The sequence below is a fragment of the Leopardus geoffroyi genome, chromosome A2 (assembly GCF_018350155.1).
Source record: "Leopardus geoffroyi isolate Oge1 chromosome A2, O.geoffroyi_Oge1_pat1.0, whole genome shotgun sequence".
Taxonomy (NCBI): Eukaryota; Metazoa; Chordata; class Mammalia; order Carnivora; family Felidae; genus Leopardus; species Leopardus geoffroyi.
In genome coordinates this window covers 147,058,160-147,073,469 of record NC_059331.1, presented here as the reverse complement: position 1 = coordinate 147,073,469, position 15,310 = coordinate 147,058,160, and the positions used below count along the sequence as shown (strand labels likewise).

Sequence of the window (15,310 nt, the reverse complement as noted above, 5' to 3'; positions counted from 1 at the left end):
GCGTGGCCGCGTCCCCAGGGGACGAGAGCGGCCGCGACAGCCGGGGAAGGGCGGGCCTTCTCCCCGAGTGACGGGACAGCGACCCAACCGGCTCCAGAGCACGGGGCCGGCCTTCCTGCAGCCTCTTCCGCTCGCCGGCTGCGGCGCCTGGGACGGTTGCGGTGGGTCTGGGCGCTGGGAAGTCGTCCAAGATGATTAAAAAATTCGACAAGAAGGACGAGGAGTCTGGTACGCGCTGGGCTTCTGACGCCCACCCTCCGCCGCGGGGGCCCCTTCCTCGCCCGCCGCCACCTGCTCTTGGGGGCCGCGGACCCGAAGGCGTGGGCGCCGGTGTGCCAGGGGGCCGGAGTTGGAGCCCGCTCCTCCCTCCGCCCGGCTCCGCTCTGCTGCAGCCGGGGGCCTGCCCCTAGCCCCTCCCCCGGGCGCCGGAGCCTCCCCTCGGGTCGCGCGCTCCCGCCCCGCGCCCGCGCGCCGCTTGGGCAGCTCGGCGGCCCCGCCCCCCGCTCCCGCCCCCTCCCCTGGGCGCAGCCCCTCGGAGCCGCCTCCGCCGCGCTCGCCTGGGGTGGGCTGCCCGCAGAGGAGGCGGGCCTACGGCGCGTGGCGGAGGGAGTGGGTGCGCGCGTGGGCGAGGCGGGGGGGCGCTGGTAGTGGGAGGCCCAGAGTGGGTCTGGGCTCGATGGGACTTGTGTGTGTATGAACTTGGAGGCGCCTTGTACCTTCCAGTCTTCCCAGGGGGGTTAAGACTGCCCCCTGGTACATCGGTCGTTTAATGCTCCGGCATCCAAAAGTCAGTTGCGTTCTTGATAACCCGTCTTTGGTCCAGAGCAAATGGGGAAGATGTCAAGCCACCTAAAAACAACAACAACAAAAAAACCCCAATCCCCAAACCCAAAGCCCTCAATGTTTGGTGCTCTCCCGTGGTGTGGTCGAGGTTTGGGTTAGTAAGTCTCCACGGCCCCTTTCAGCTTTGTAGGATTCTTTGCTAAACTCTTTTCTGCCTGGCAGAAATTGTTGGAAACACCAAAGATAGTGCTTGCCTTTAGGGAAATCCAAAGGGCCCTACCACAATCTCATTAATCTTAGCTGTGTGCACATGACATATACTTGTAACATTCATGTAAAAAGAGGACAGGGAAAGAAGACACTCGTTTTGGGCAGAGTTCCTGCAAAACAGAAGTACGAGATCTTATAAGGATAGCAATGACAGCTAGTACCAGGATCAAAATGATTTTATTCAGTTTATATTCATAATAGTAATGGTTGTCACTGTGATATCCAAATGGTCACTTCACTTAGGTGAGATACCCCAAGCAATCAATACCCTTCTGTAGATAAGTTTGTCTAGGACAGCTGTTAAAGACATTTCTTGTTTATGACATAGGTAGTGGCTCCAATCCTTTTCGGCATCTGGAGAAGAGTGCTGTCTTACAGGAGGTATGACTTGGAACTGTATTGTGTGTGTGTGTTTTTTTAAGTTATTTATTTTTGAGGGAGAGATAATATATAGAGAGAGCACAAGCGGGTTAAGGGCAGAGAGAGGGAGGAGGACAGAGAATCCGAAGTGGGCTCTGTGCTGACAGCAGAGAACCCCATGGGGGACTCAAATTCACAGACCCTGAGATCATGACCTGAGCTGGCACCCTGTGTTCTTTCTTTTCTATTCCATTTTAGATGGTGGGCAGAGAGCTGCTTGAATACTATGATCAAAAATAAGAATTGAAGAATATAATAACTGTGTTCAGAGAATATAGACTTGAGGGAAAAGGAAGAGGGGTTACTTAATCAGAAGCAGGTCTAGAATTTATAGAAATGCAAAAACATGTAGACTCGGCTACATGGTGATAATTTTAAATACAATGCTAAAGAGGTGTTTAGTGTAAGGTTACTGAAGGAAGTTGTGGACATTAATTGTTTTCAAATGGTGTAGATAAGTACTGTGATTCTTACTTAACACATAAAGCCCATAAAATTGACGTACTAGATCGAAGGGAAGGAGTTAGTGTAGGTAGAAAGTCAAGGCCTTATCTAATCATGTATCATATAGTATGATGGATTGAAAACTGTAAACAACATTATTTGGATATTGTGATTAAAATATGTTTATTTTATGTTTATTAGAATATGTCTGTTTGATTACAGTTGATTTTTTGCAATCTGTGATAGAAATCTGTGATAGAAAATATACTAGTGTAACAATGCTTTTTGTCCCCATAGGCTCGTATATTCAATGAAACACCCATCAATCCAAGAAGATGTTTACATATTCTTACAAAGATTCTTTACTTACTGAACCAGGTAGACTATTTTGATTTTCTTCAGATTTGTTTCCTGGAATAACATGCAGTGAAGCACTTTCTGGAAAGTATCGTTATTTATTTTTTTACATTCACTTAATTTAAAAGTCTGCAGGGTTTGATTAAGGTAATGATATGTAAAACTTCTTGAGGACAAGGATTATGACATACCTCTGTTTTATTCATGAGGTTCCAGACCAGCCAAGCACGTGGTAGATTCTCAACATCAATTTGAATTTAACAAGCATTAGTTCATGTTCAAGCGTGTTGTTCAGATTTGTTTTCAGAGGTCTTTACGTCCCCCCAAAGACGTAGTACAAAATCTTCGACAAATTCCAGATAGATATTTTACCTTTTTTTGGAGGGGGAGGAATATAATAGTGATGTTTTTCAAGCTCTGATTTTAATAGATTTTATTTATTATCCCTACTGTACCATGGCAAGCAGAATGATTCTGAGTTTAACCATTTCGTGCCTTAATGTCCTTTTCTATAAATGGTGATTATGGTAATACCTGTTTTATAAAGTTGTAATGATTCAATGAGGTAATGAGTGTAGAGCGTTGCGAATAGTCCTGGACACATACATTCGGGAATAGTTTTCATTCGGTCATTCAGCAAATATTTGTAAGACACCTGCTGACTCCTATGCTGCTTTAGGCACTGGGGATGTAACAGAGAAAACCAACAAAAGTATTTGCTGTGATGGAACATAGATTCTGTTTGCTGTTATTGTTATTAATTTTGTTTTTTCTTGTGCTTTGGTTTGTTTTGCTTCGGACTAAAAAAGTGTCATGAAATGTCTAGGAGCTTAGAAAATGTGATTTTGTTTCTTAGATTCACACACACACACACACACACACACACACACACACACACACAGACTTCCAGTGGTTTACATATGGTGGTAAGAAGACTGTGGTTTCCAATTTGAATTCCCTGAGAATATCTTTTACTTTTACTGTATTTCATGACTGAAGGCCTCATTCAGAGACTTAATGGTTTGTAATTTGCAAATGGAGACTGAGCATCGAGTGCATACTTTTCCATAAAATACATTCCTCCACAAACATCCTATCCCTCCGTGGTACCATATTAGAAACACTTAAAGCAAAGTCTGTTTGATTTAATTTTTTTTTTTAATTTTTTTTTTTTTAACATTTATTTATTTTTGAGACAGAGAGAGACAGAGCATGAACGGGGGAGGGGCAGAGAGAGAGGGAGACACAGAATCGGAAGCAGGCTCCAGGCTCTGGGCCATCAGCCCAGAGCCTGACACGGGGCTCGAACTCACGGACCACAAGATCGTGACCTGAGCCGAAGTCGGACGCTTAACCGACTGAGCCACCCAGGCGCCCCTGATTTAATTTTTTGTAGCACACATTGTGTCCTTGACTAAATCCATTATATAAGCAGAGTTTCTTTCTTTCTTTTTTTTTTTTTTTAAAGTTTATTTATTTTTGACAGAGTGTGAGCTGGGGAGGGACAGAGAGAGTGAGACACAGAATCTGAAGCAGGCTCCAGGCTCCCAGCTGTCAGCACAGAGCCCGATGCAGGCTTGAACCCATGAACTTGAATTCATGACCTGAGTTGAAGTCGGATGCTTAACTGACTGAGCCACCCACGCGCCCCTATAAGCAGAGTTTACAGTAGATGAAGTTGGTGCAGAGTAGCATATACTTTTTTTAATTTTTTATTTATCTTTTAATGTTTATTTATTTTTGAGAGAGAGGGAGAGAGAGAGAGGGAGAGAGAGAGGGAGAGGGAGAGACAGAGCACGAGTGGGGGAGGAGCAGAGAGAGAGGGAGACGGAATCCGAAGTAGGTTCCAGGCTCTCAGCTGTCAGCACAGAGCCCACATAGGGCTTGAACTCACAAAGGGCAAGATCATGACCTGAGCCGAAGCAGGATGCTTAACCGACTGAGCCACCCAGGTGCCCCAAGTAGCATATACTTTTATATTGGCCAATGCCTCTTTGCTGAGCAACTCATGTTGGAACATTTAATTATGTTGATAAGGAAATTACCAGTATAATAAGATAAACACAGTCAACTACGGAAACAGGTTTGGGAACCTTAGTTTAATCTTTTGTCTAGTTGTTGGTAATGCTTTATGGAAAAATACTTCTAAATTTCTACCGCAGTTGGCCTATTCATATATTCTAAATTTCAAGTCAAAAAGTAGAGACTTAGGGCCTGTTGATAGGACTGAAAAGTGCATGGACTTGTGTGTATTCCCTACATATTTATGAAAGAAAGAGGGGGAAATCTGTTGTTGGTGAGCAAGTTGGGTACTCTGATTTAAATGATTGTAGGGGCACCTGGGTGGCTGAGTGTCCCAGTTTGGCTCAGGTCATGATCTTGTGGTTCATAGGTTTGAGCCCCGCATCAGGTTCTGTGCTGACAGCTCAGAGGCTGGAACCTGCTTCGGATTTTAGAAGCAGGTTCCAGCCTCCCTCTCTCACTGCCCTTCCTCCCCTTGTGCTCTGTTTCTCTCTCTCTCAAAAATAAACGTTTAAAAAATAAATAAAAATAAATGATTGTAAATTCTTATACTTTGTCTTTCATCCTAAACTTTTAAAGTTTTTCATCAGAATCTGTTTATTCTTATAAAGTCTTATTCTTGTAAGTGACAAATAGATTGAAGTGATTGAGCCTAATGCCTTATATAGGATTGCTTTTAATGAAATTAAATATTGAAATGGTCATGTTTTAGGCGGTCTATAATCTGGGATTTTTGACTGTGAGTGAAACAGGTTATCTAGCATCTTGTGCCTTAAAAAAAATGTTGTTCCCAGGCCAGCAGCATTTGCATCACCGGGAGCTAGTTAGAAATGCAAAATTGCAGGCTTCACCCAGAGCCACTGAATCAGATTCTGCGTTTTGGCAAGCTCCTCAGATGATTTATGAAGCTCAGTAAAGTTCTGATGCAAAGCATCATCCAAAGGCTTACTTTCATATAACTAATCTGGTTCCTGCCCTTTCAGTTGGTCCCTTTTTGCCATGTTTTCTAGGATTCCTAATATGTAGTTCTTTACAATTTAATATTTATTATGCTCTTATAATATGTCAGGCTTTGTGCTGGGCATTGGATTATGGAAATGGAAAAGGTGTGATCTCTGCTTGTAGGTGGTGTAGTAATAACATGCCATTCTGATTAGAAACTCAATTTGCTATTATTTTCTACCTCCTTGTAAATTGCAGTTCTCTAGGGAAATTAAAATAGTTCCTGCTAAAAGGTTAGAGACTACTATTCCAGAACTTTTATAACATGGCTTGTGATACTAAATTATTTTAAATAAGGAGTGGACAAAATGGCCATGCACGTTTATAAATTGAAAGCCAGAAAAACAATGTAGAGGCAGAATGTTTACAAAGAGATTTTCTTCCCAATTTCTTAGAGACTTTTGCAGAAATAAAGAGAAATAAAGAGAAAATCCTTAGTATGCTTTATTTAAGTTTAAGAAATCGTTTTAAATTTTCCTTAGGGTGAGCACTTTGGGACTATGGAAGCCACAGAAGCCTTCTTTGCAATGACTCGGTTGTTTCAATCCAACGATGTAAGTCTTTTTATTTTATTCTTTTCGGCTGGAAAAACTCCTTTTATGCTTTTTCCTGGGGGAGCTTCGAATGTTCTAAATTGGGAAAGGTTGCTTGCAATATTTAGCATTACTTAAACATTATTTATCTTCATCAAATTTTTCAATGTTCATTAACGGCCGTGTGAGTATGAGAGATGGATAGAATATAGCATAAAGCCATCCCCTCCCCCACCCCGCGTCTGTCATACAGTCATAAAAACCATTCCCATCCAGCTTGTGGCACGCCACGGCGAAAGTGGACTGGTGTGGAAGTCAGTGGACATAGCTCCCACCTCTCTAAGTTCATAGTCAAGTTTCTGGTGAGCCTGGGGTTGCCGTTGGTCAGCGGGTCGGGCAGGTAAGAAGCTGAGCCGGATGCACAGTGGGGAAGAGGACATGGGGAGGGAAAAAGAAGAGAAAGGACAAAGTAAAGCTCCGGGCACCTCAGCATTTGTGTTTCTGCCGTAAGCCGCCCCGACTCCCAGAGCATGATGGCCACAGCTTTGCTTCCGTCTTCTAAATGTGGTGCGTATTTCTCTTTTGCCCGGCTCTAGCTCAGAACCTGCAGAGAAGGGAGTCTGGGGAGATCTATTTCCCACCCTTCTGGTGACATAAACTGTCCCAATCTTGCAGTGTTTTGGTATGTTTTGCATATCTTTCCAGGCCACGTTTTGTGCCCAACCCCCAGAAACTTGTAGGATGTGAGTGTGGTTAAGTGTCTGGGTAATGATAAGTTTCAGGAGGAGGTGACTCCTTAGGAACATCAGCAGTCCCTTGTCAGGCAACTGTCTCCGTTGAGGCTGTTACACACTCTTCAGCCAAAGGGAGACTCCTTTCCTCAGACAGAATAAAGAGCTGCTACTTGCACAGGAGGCCTGGGGAGTTTAGGCTCAGCTTTCTCAGAGTCTGCCCGTATGTCCCCATCCCAGTTCCCAGGGTCCCACTCCTTCCTGATCAAAGTCTTCCCTTTAACCTAAGATTCCCTGCAGGGTGGGTATTGATTTTGCATTATAACTCGGCCACACAGAGGATTTGCTTTTCAGAATTCTTGGCCCTGTGTCCACATGACACAGGCTTTCTATCAAGGCATTCTAGAAAATTTCTAGTCCCTCACCTAGACTTTGAGCAGTGAATTTAAAACTCTGGACTCATTTCTTTGACCGAGTTCTCCGGCGTCCTTAGAAGCAACTAACCCATTATAAGAACCCATGTTTACAATACATTCCATGGCAGCCACTACTGGGTTACCCAAGCCTTGTCTTCTATAGGTCCTTGAATCTGCTTCTCCAGGTGATGATTTAAGTACTTTGGCCCCTGCATGCCCTGGACGATGAGTATCCCCTTTACAACTGGAAATGGGGCCATTAATGCCTTTTATCAAATCAGAGAAGCAATTTCAGATTTCTATTGTTAAGGTCCTGTTTCCCTGTAATCACTTCCTATACCAGAAATTTGGGGCGAATTCAATCAGGGAAGCAGAACCGTCATGATTACCGTAGAATTATGTAGTAGTGGAGTTAAACTAGAAAGCTCGGCATTTCAGGCTGCCGGAGGAGGGTCGTGGAGAGGGACTGGTGTAACAATTGTGGAAGGCTGCTGCCTCTTCGTGGCTCTGTGAATTTGTCGTGCAAGCGTCTGGTGGTGAATTTGCTCAGAGGGCTGGCAGTTGGGAGGGAGAGCTGGACATAGAGCAGAGAAGAGGGTGCAGGGCAGGGAAGAAACAGAAGGAGGACAAACTCGAAGCCTCTGGCACAGAGGTTGTATTAAGCAAAGAAGGCATCCGGGCCCCTGGGTGGCTCAGTCTGTTAAGTGTCCGACTCTTGATTTCGCCTCAGGTCATGATCTTGCTGTCAGGAAATCGAGCCCCACTTGGGGCTCTGTGCTGATGGTGCAGAGCCTGCTTGGGATTCTTTCTCTCTCTCTCTCTCTCTCTCTCTCTCTAAAAAAAAAAAAAAAAAAAAGAAGGCATGAAATAATTTTCTAGGAAATGGAATGGGGAAATGCAGGTTGTTGGAGAGTATGAATGGCCCCTTCGAGTTAGTGGTCATGAATTGAATGTATTACTTGGTGGCACAGTGAGTGTTTTTCTCCGGCTGCACGCTTCAGGATGTGGCATAGAGCAGTTGGAGATTGGATTCAATCAGGGTTAGGGTTTTTGCCAGGTTAGTAAACGGGGGGAAGAGCAAGGAAGTTGAGTAATTGAACTATTACCTGTGGGATCTGGTTACGAAGCAAGGACACGGGCTGACTGGAACAGTGAGAAGTTGATCGGATCGATGGATCGTAGGTCATGAGGAAGTGAAAGGGTTGTTGGAGTCCAGAGCGGTGGCTGGGGAGTAAGTTGCTTCGAAATGAAATTATGAGGGGGGATACTGTTATACTGGTGGGGGCAACAGTGGAAGTGGGTGATTGCAAAAGGAAGGAAGGATCGGTGGAGACGAGGCCAATTCTACCGAGTAGTTAGCTTTAGAAGTATTGCCTGTATGGATATTAAAGTCACCTGCGATTATTACTGGGCTAATATTGGAGACTGTGGTGGCGAACATGGTACTAACATTTTTTTAAAAGAAGGCAAGTACCCGGAGGTCTATTTATGCAACCAGGAGTGGTGACAGGTGAGATTTCAACAGGCGGTGAGCTTCCCCACCTGTAGGTCTGGTGGATGAGGGTTAAAGGAGAGACACCAGCCGCTATTTGGGAGGGCTGCAGGGGATGCTTAGGGAGGAGCCAGCTTTCAGTTAGAGGCAAGATGGGGGTGTTCAGAGAAGAGTTAAGGATATAAGTGATGATGAAAGTGCCAGAGAGCCTGATGGAGGGTTTGGGATTTGAGAAGGATGGAAGACAGTGTCCCATTAGGCGCTGTTCCCAGCTGCCTGGGGATAAGTTTCCAGGTGACAAATAGTGGCCAGGATATTTTAGGTTTTTTGTAGTGACTGAGGTAACTAACAACGTATAGCATGCTGTGATTCATTTTGATGGTCCCTTAGGCAGAACGTGGGATTGAGGTTTTTTGGGGGGAGGAAGGAGAGGTGGAGAATTTGCTGGCAGCATGTGGGGCTTCTTCGTTTTCCAGCCTTCCTTTACCAGAGGGTCATTACTCTCTTGAGATTGGTAACTTCCTATCAATGTTTGTATATATGTAGTACATACGTTTGTTTGTATGCATAATCTATACTTAATATTTTTGTGTGTTTAAAAATATAAGTGATCATATTATTATTGCTGTTTTCAAAATTAATAGTTTTGAGATCTACCTTCGTGCTACACATACATCTACTTTATTTATTTTCGCTGCTGCGTGTAATCCCAGTGTGTTAATATACAGTATTTCTATTTATTTATTCATTCTCCCCTTGGTAGATAATAGTTGCTTCCCCCTTTTTGCTATTCCAAATGATATTATACGTAATGTTTATGTACATGTCTTGTGCACATAGAATTTTTCCGGGGGAGATACCTACAACTGGCATTTCTAGATAATGCTAGTTATTTGATCTTATCAAATTGATCTTTAAACTGATCTTGTATGAATAATTTACATAGATGTTGCTTCAAATCCTTAAACCTGTTCCTGACAATTTATTATCAGATCTAAATATTTGATATTCAGAAGAATGTGAAATGACATCTCTTTGTGGTTTTAATTTGCATTTTCATGATCATTGCTGAAATTGAGACTCTTCCTATGTTTAGTGGCCATTGTACTTTCCTCCTCTGTGAATTGCCTATTCATATTCTTTGCGTATTTATATTCCCCTTATTGACTTATAGGAAATGTTTCTTATTTTGGTATTTAAAATACAGCTTTACTGAGTATAACTTACATATTATAAAATTCGCCAGGGCACGTGGGTGGCTCAGTTGGTTAAGCGTTCGATTCTTGATTTCAGCTCAGGTCATGATCTCGCGGTTCATGAGTTCGAGCTCCGCATCAGGCTCTGTGCTGACAGTGCAGAGCCTGCTTGGAATTCTCTCTCCCTCTTTCTCTTTCCCCACCCCACCCCACTCATTCTCTCTCTCTCTCTCAAAATAAATAAACTTTAAAAAGTAAAAAAAAAAAAAAAATTCACCAATTTTTAGTGTACAGGTCAGTGAGTTCTGGCCAGTGTGTGGAGTCATGGAACCATCTCCACAGTCACGATACAGAAACCTCCATCACCCCAGAATGTGCCCCCACATCGCTTAGTTGTCTGTGTCCTTCCTCGACCCCTAGCATCTAAGAAGTCAGCGATCTACTTTCTGACAACATGGTTGCATTTTCTAGAATTTTCTAGAATTTCACTTAAATTTAATCGTATAACATATAGCCTTTTTATGACTTTTATGTCTTGTTTCTTTCTCTTATTTATGGCCTTTGAGATTGACTCAAGTTTTTGTGTGTGTTGGTGGTTTTTCACTTTTACTACTGAGTAGTATTCCACCGTATGGTGGTGGTCTTGTTTCCTTATCCATTCACAGGTAAATGGATATTTGGGTTGTTTCCATTTTATGGATATTATGAACAAAGCCACTAAAAGTAAATATTCAAGTACAAGTCTTTGTGTGGACCTACTGTCCTTTTCTTTGCTTGGCACCCAGAGGTGACATTGTTGGATTTGCATTTCCTTAATGACAACTGCATTAAGCAGATGTATGCTTATTTGCTTTCTGTGTATCTTCTTTGGTGAAGAAGTGTCTGTTCAAATCTTTTACTCTTTAAAAAGAAATCATGTCGTTTGTCTTCTTATTGAGTTGTAAGCTTTCTTTATATTTTCTGGATACAAGACCTTTATCAGAGAGGTGTTTTGTAAATATTTCCTCCCAGTGTGTGGCTGGCGTTTTCATTCATTTATACCGTTGTCTTCTCCATTAAAAAAAAAAAAAGTATAATTTTCGTAGATTCACCCTTTACGGAGTATAGTTTTATGCATTTTGACAAATGCATACGGTAGTATCATCACCATTGCAGTCAAGATTTAGAGTGTTTCCATCACTCCCAAAAGTTCCCTCATGCCTCTACATGTGATCTATTCCTCCCATCCTTCTGTGCCTCCCATCCTCTCTCCCAGGCAACCACTCATCTTTTTTCTTTCTGCATAGTTTTTCCTGTCTGGGAAGTCACAACAATGATATGAATTCATATGAATGAAGCCTGTTGAGTCACTTAGCATATCGCATTTGAGGTTTATCTGTTGTTTGTATCAGTAAGTCACTTCTGTTTATTTCACTCAGCTTGTCTACTGTTTGCCATTTGAAGGATATTTGGTTTATTACCAGGTTTCAGTGGTTGCGAATAATGTTGCTGTAAACATTCGTGTATAAATTTTTTAAACGTAAGTTTTTATTTTTCTTGGGTCAGTTCCTAGGACTGGGGTTGCTCGGTCACAGATGACAGGTGTAGGCACGTTTAACTTTGTAAGAAGCTGCCAATCCCTCTTCCGTTTCCGCCGTCACTGTTAGAAAGTTCTAGTGACTCTGAATTCTGGCTAACCCTTAGTGTTGTCTTTTTTTGCTTTTTAAAATTGATTTCTTTTTAATTTTAGCCATCCTAATAGGTATGCTGTGGTATCTCTTTGTAGTTTTAATTTGCATATTCCTAATGACTAATAATGTCAAACATCTTTTTGTGTGCTTTTTTTTGCTTCGTGTATATTTTCCGTGCTGAAGGATCTGTTTATATCTTTTGCCCATTTTTAATAATTTGATTGTATATTATCTTATTTTTGAGTTTTGAGAGGTCTTTGTATATTCTGGATACAAGTCCTCTATCAGATATGTTTCCTAAATATTTTCTCCCAGTCTGTGGCTTGTTTTTTTCATTCCATAGTCTTTCAAAGAGAAGTTTTAAATTTTGATGAATTCCGGTTTATCAGTTTTTTTTTCTGTTGTGAATTATGCTTCTGATGTGTATGATAGAAATCTTTGCCTAACCCAATGTCCCAAAGATTTTCTCCTATGCCTTTTTTCTAGGCATTTTGATCCATTTTGAATTAATTTCTATATATGATATAAAGTAAGGGTTGGATTTCTTTTCACCTCCCTCCCCTACCTCCTTTCACCACCTCCTCCTTTTCCTCTTAACTTTCTTGTTTGGACAAATGGTACTGAAATGGTTGCATGTCAAAATGGAAGAAGGAGGAGATAATGATTGAGTTACATTGGCACACTGGAACATTCTATCTTGTTTCATTGTGTTTATTCATGTGTTTATTCGTATTCTAGTACCATACCGCCTTGATTACTATACCTTATAGTAAGTTTTAAAGCAAGTAGTCCACATTTTCCTTTTTTTCTTTTCCTTTTTCACAAGTTTTGGGTCTTCTGGGTTCTTTGCCTTTCCATATGAATTTTAGAATCAGCTTCCGTTCCTATTATTTAAAATCTGCTGGAACTGTGATAGGGATTACATTGAATCTGAACATCAATTTGAGGAGAACTGACATTGTAACATATATTTAAAATCTGCTGGAACTGTGATAGGGATTACATTGAATCTGAAGATCAATTTGAGGAGAACTCACATTGTAACATTATTGTGTTTTTTTGGCTACATAAACACAGTATTTGTCTCTCCTTGCTCAGGTCTCTTTAATTCCTGTCAGCAGTATTGTAGATTTTAGAGTACGAGTCCTATATATGCTTGGTGAAATTTAACCCAAGTTAAGACTTTTAAAATACTATTGCGTCTATATTGCTTGTAGTTTATAAATGAATTAATTGTTTGCATATTGACCTGTTTCCTGTGATCTTGTTAAATTCATTTATTAGTTCTAGGAGTATTTTGGAAGACTCCTGAGAATTTATTTTTTCCTTTTCAATCTGCATGCTCTTTATTTGCTTGTCTTACCCTACTGTCTTCTTGTACTATCGTACAGGGTAAATACAGGTGACGGTTGGGGACATCCTTGCTTTGTTCCCGATCTTAGGGACAAAGCATTTAGTCTTTCACCACCAAGTGTGACACCAAGTATGGTGTTAGCTCTTAAGTTTGTCATAGATGCCCTTTATCAGGTTGAGGAAGTTCCCATTCTATTCCTAGTTTGCTGAGAGATTTCTTTTTTGTGAATGGGTATTGAATTTTGTCAACTGCTTTTTCTACACCCACTAGATTATCATGCCTTTTCTTTTTCAATATGTTAATATGGTGAGATGCACTTTTTTATTTTTCTGGAAAACATAAAATCTTTGGTTTCTGTTTGTTAAACTATGTGAAGCATTTTTGAGTCTGTAGTCATGAAATATATTGATCTGCAGGTTTTTCTTATAATATTTTTGTCTGGATTTCGCATTTGAATAATGCTGGCCCCAGAAAATGAATTGGGAAGTGTTTCTTCCTGTTCTGCTTTTTGGAAGAGTTTTTGTAGAATCATTATTAATTTTTCCTGAAATGTTTGATGGAGTTCACTAGTAAAGCTGTCTTCTTTAGGAGAAGGCTTTTGGTAATTAACCCCATTAAAAAGACTAGATTTGGTGCTATCTGTTCAAATTATTTATCATCTTCAGTGAGCTCTCGTAGTTTGTGTCTTTCAAGGAATTTGTTCATTTCATTGAAATTGTTGAACTTTGTTTCCCTAAAATTATTCATGATATTCCTTTATTTTTGTAGTGTTTGTAGGATCAGAAGTAATGTCTTCTCTTTCATTCTGATACTGGTAAATTGTATCTTCTCTTTTATTCCTGGGAAGTTTGTCTAGAGCTTTATAAACTTCATTGATCTCTTCATACAACCAGCTTTTTGTTTCATTGATTTTTCTCTATTAATTGTTTTTCTTTTCCAAATTAATTGGAAAAAAAAAAAAAAGAATGCTGAAAAATCCAGCCATAAGAAGGAGGGAAAAAAGAAAGAAAGAAAGAAAGATGGATCAAGAAGGACAAACATAAATCATATCATAAGATGATAGATGTAGACCCAAATCCACGTTAAATGTAAATGCAAAACACAAAGAACATTTGTAAAAATTGATTGTAGGGGCGCCTGACTGGCTCAGTTGGTGGAGCACGTGATTCTTGATCTCGGGGTTGTGGGTTCAAGCCCTACGTGTGTGCAAAGATTACTTAAAAATAAAATATTTAAAAAAAACAACTATATACTGAGCCATAAAGCAAGACGCAACACATTTTAAAGGAATGAAATTGTACGGATCGTGTTCTCTAGTTACAAAGGATTGGTGTTGGAAATTAATCATAAAAGAGTACCTAGGAATTCACCATATATTTTGATATTAAAAACATATTTCTGGGGGTGCCTGGGTGGCTCAGTCGTTCAAGTGTCTGACTCTTGGTTTCCAGCTCAGGTCATGATCTCGCAGTTTGTGGGACTGAGCCCTGCATCAGGCTCCGCACTGACAGTGTGGAGCCTGCGTGGGATTCTCTCTCTCTCCCTCTCTCTCTGCTCCTCCCCTGCTCATGCCCTCTCTCAAAATAAATAAATAAACTAAAAAAAAGAAGACATATTTCTGTTCTGTCACTAGCCATGGTGCCGTAAAGGGGTGAGGCTTATCCTGCTACCACAAATACCTAGAAGACCAAACAAAATATATTACACGGTAATTTTCAGACATTAGATTAACAGGCATCCTGGGTCTGTGATCTGGAAAAAAGAAAAACAGAGTGAGCCCTAGCGTTATCTCATGTGCAGAGGCAGATTACAAGTATCAGGTCAAGGAGGGCCCACTGAAAAGGAGCCTAGTTATCTCTCTGAGTTGAGGAAACCGACAGAGTTTGAAGAAGCCAAGAAAGCTCAAATTTGTAGAGCAGAGTACTAAAGAGGAAGGAAGTAGGGGGAGAGGGAGAGAAGCAAGAAAGGAAGGAGATAGTTCTAGCAATTTGCTGAGGGCTCCACTTAAACCTTTGGATAAGAATTGATCTGTGCATATGTAAAAGGAAACTGCCCAAGGCCAAAGAAAAGAACACCAGAACGCAGGGCTGGCACTCGTTGGTATTTCTACCAGTGAGAGTGGAAAGACCTTTTCATTTGGTGTAGTTCTCAGAAAGGTATCACCTCGGGGTGCCTGGATGGCTCCGTGAGTTAAGTGAGTGGACTTCGGCTCAGGTCATGATCTCGCAGTTCACGAGGTCAAGCCCCACGTGGGGCTCTGTGCTGACAGCTCAGAGCCTGGAGCCCGCTTCAGATTCTGTGTCTCCTTCTCTCTGCGCCTCCCCTGCTCATGCTCTGTCTCTCTTTCTCTCAAAAAAATAAACAGTAAAAAAAATTTTTTTTAGAGAGATACACTGCATGGGGTTCATAGCAGATTCCAGACTGTAGGGGAAAAAAAATCAGTAACCTGGAAGACAGATAGAAACTATCCAAAATGAAGCCAAAAGAGAAAAAAGACAATTAAAATGAACAGGGCATCAGAGGGATAATAGTTTGGAAGTTCTTTTAGTGGTTACCCTAGAAATTGCAACATGGATATTTGACTTTCAGAATCTTAACATTTATCTTTGTCTTGTACCTG

The 15,310-nt window shown here is 41.4% G+C and overlaps 1 protein-coding gene across 1 annotated transcript in view; it reads left to right on the top strand.

Moving 5' to 3' along the window:
* Positions 1 to 98: 98 nt before the first annotated feature.
* The window catches only part of COPG2 (COPI coat complex subunit gamma 2), a 114,892-nt gene continuing 99,680 nt past the window's right edge, over positions 99 to 15,310 (top strand). The window contains exons 1-4 of the mRNA XM_045495660.1: positions 99 to 228; positions 1,382 to 1,434; positions 2,215 to 2,295; positions 5,781 to 5,852. Of these exons, the coding sequence (XP_045351616.1) occupies positions 192 to 228; positions 1,382 to 1,434; positions 2,215 to 2,295; positions 5,781 to 5,852 (243 nt within the window). The 5' untranslated portion in view covers positions 99 to 191. The remainder of the gene's footprint in view (positions 229 to 1,381; positions 1,435 to 2,214; positions 2,296 to 5,780; positions 5,853 to 15,310) is intronic.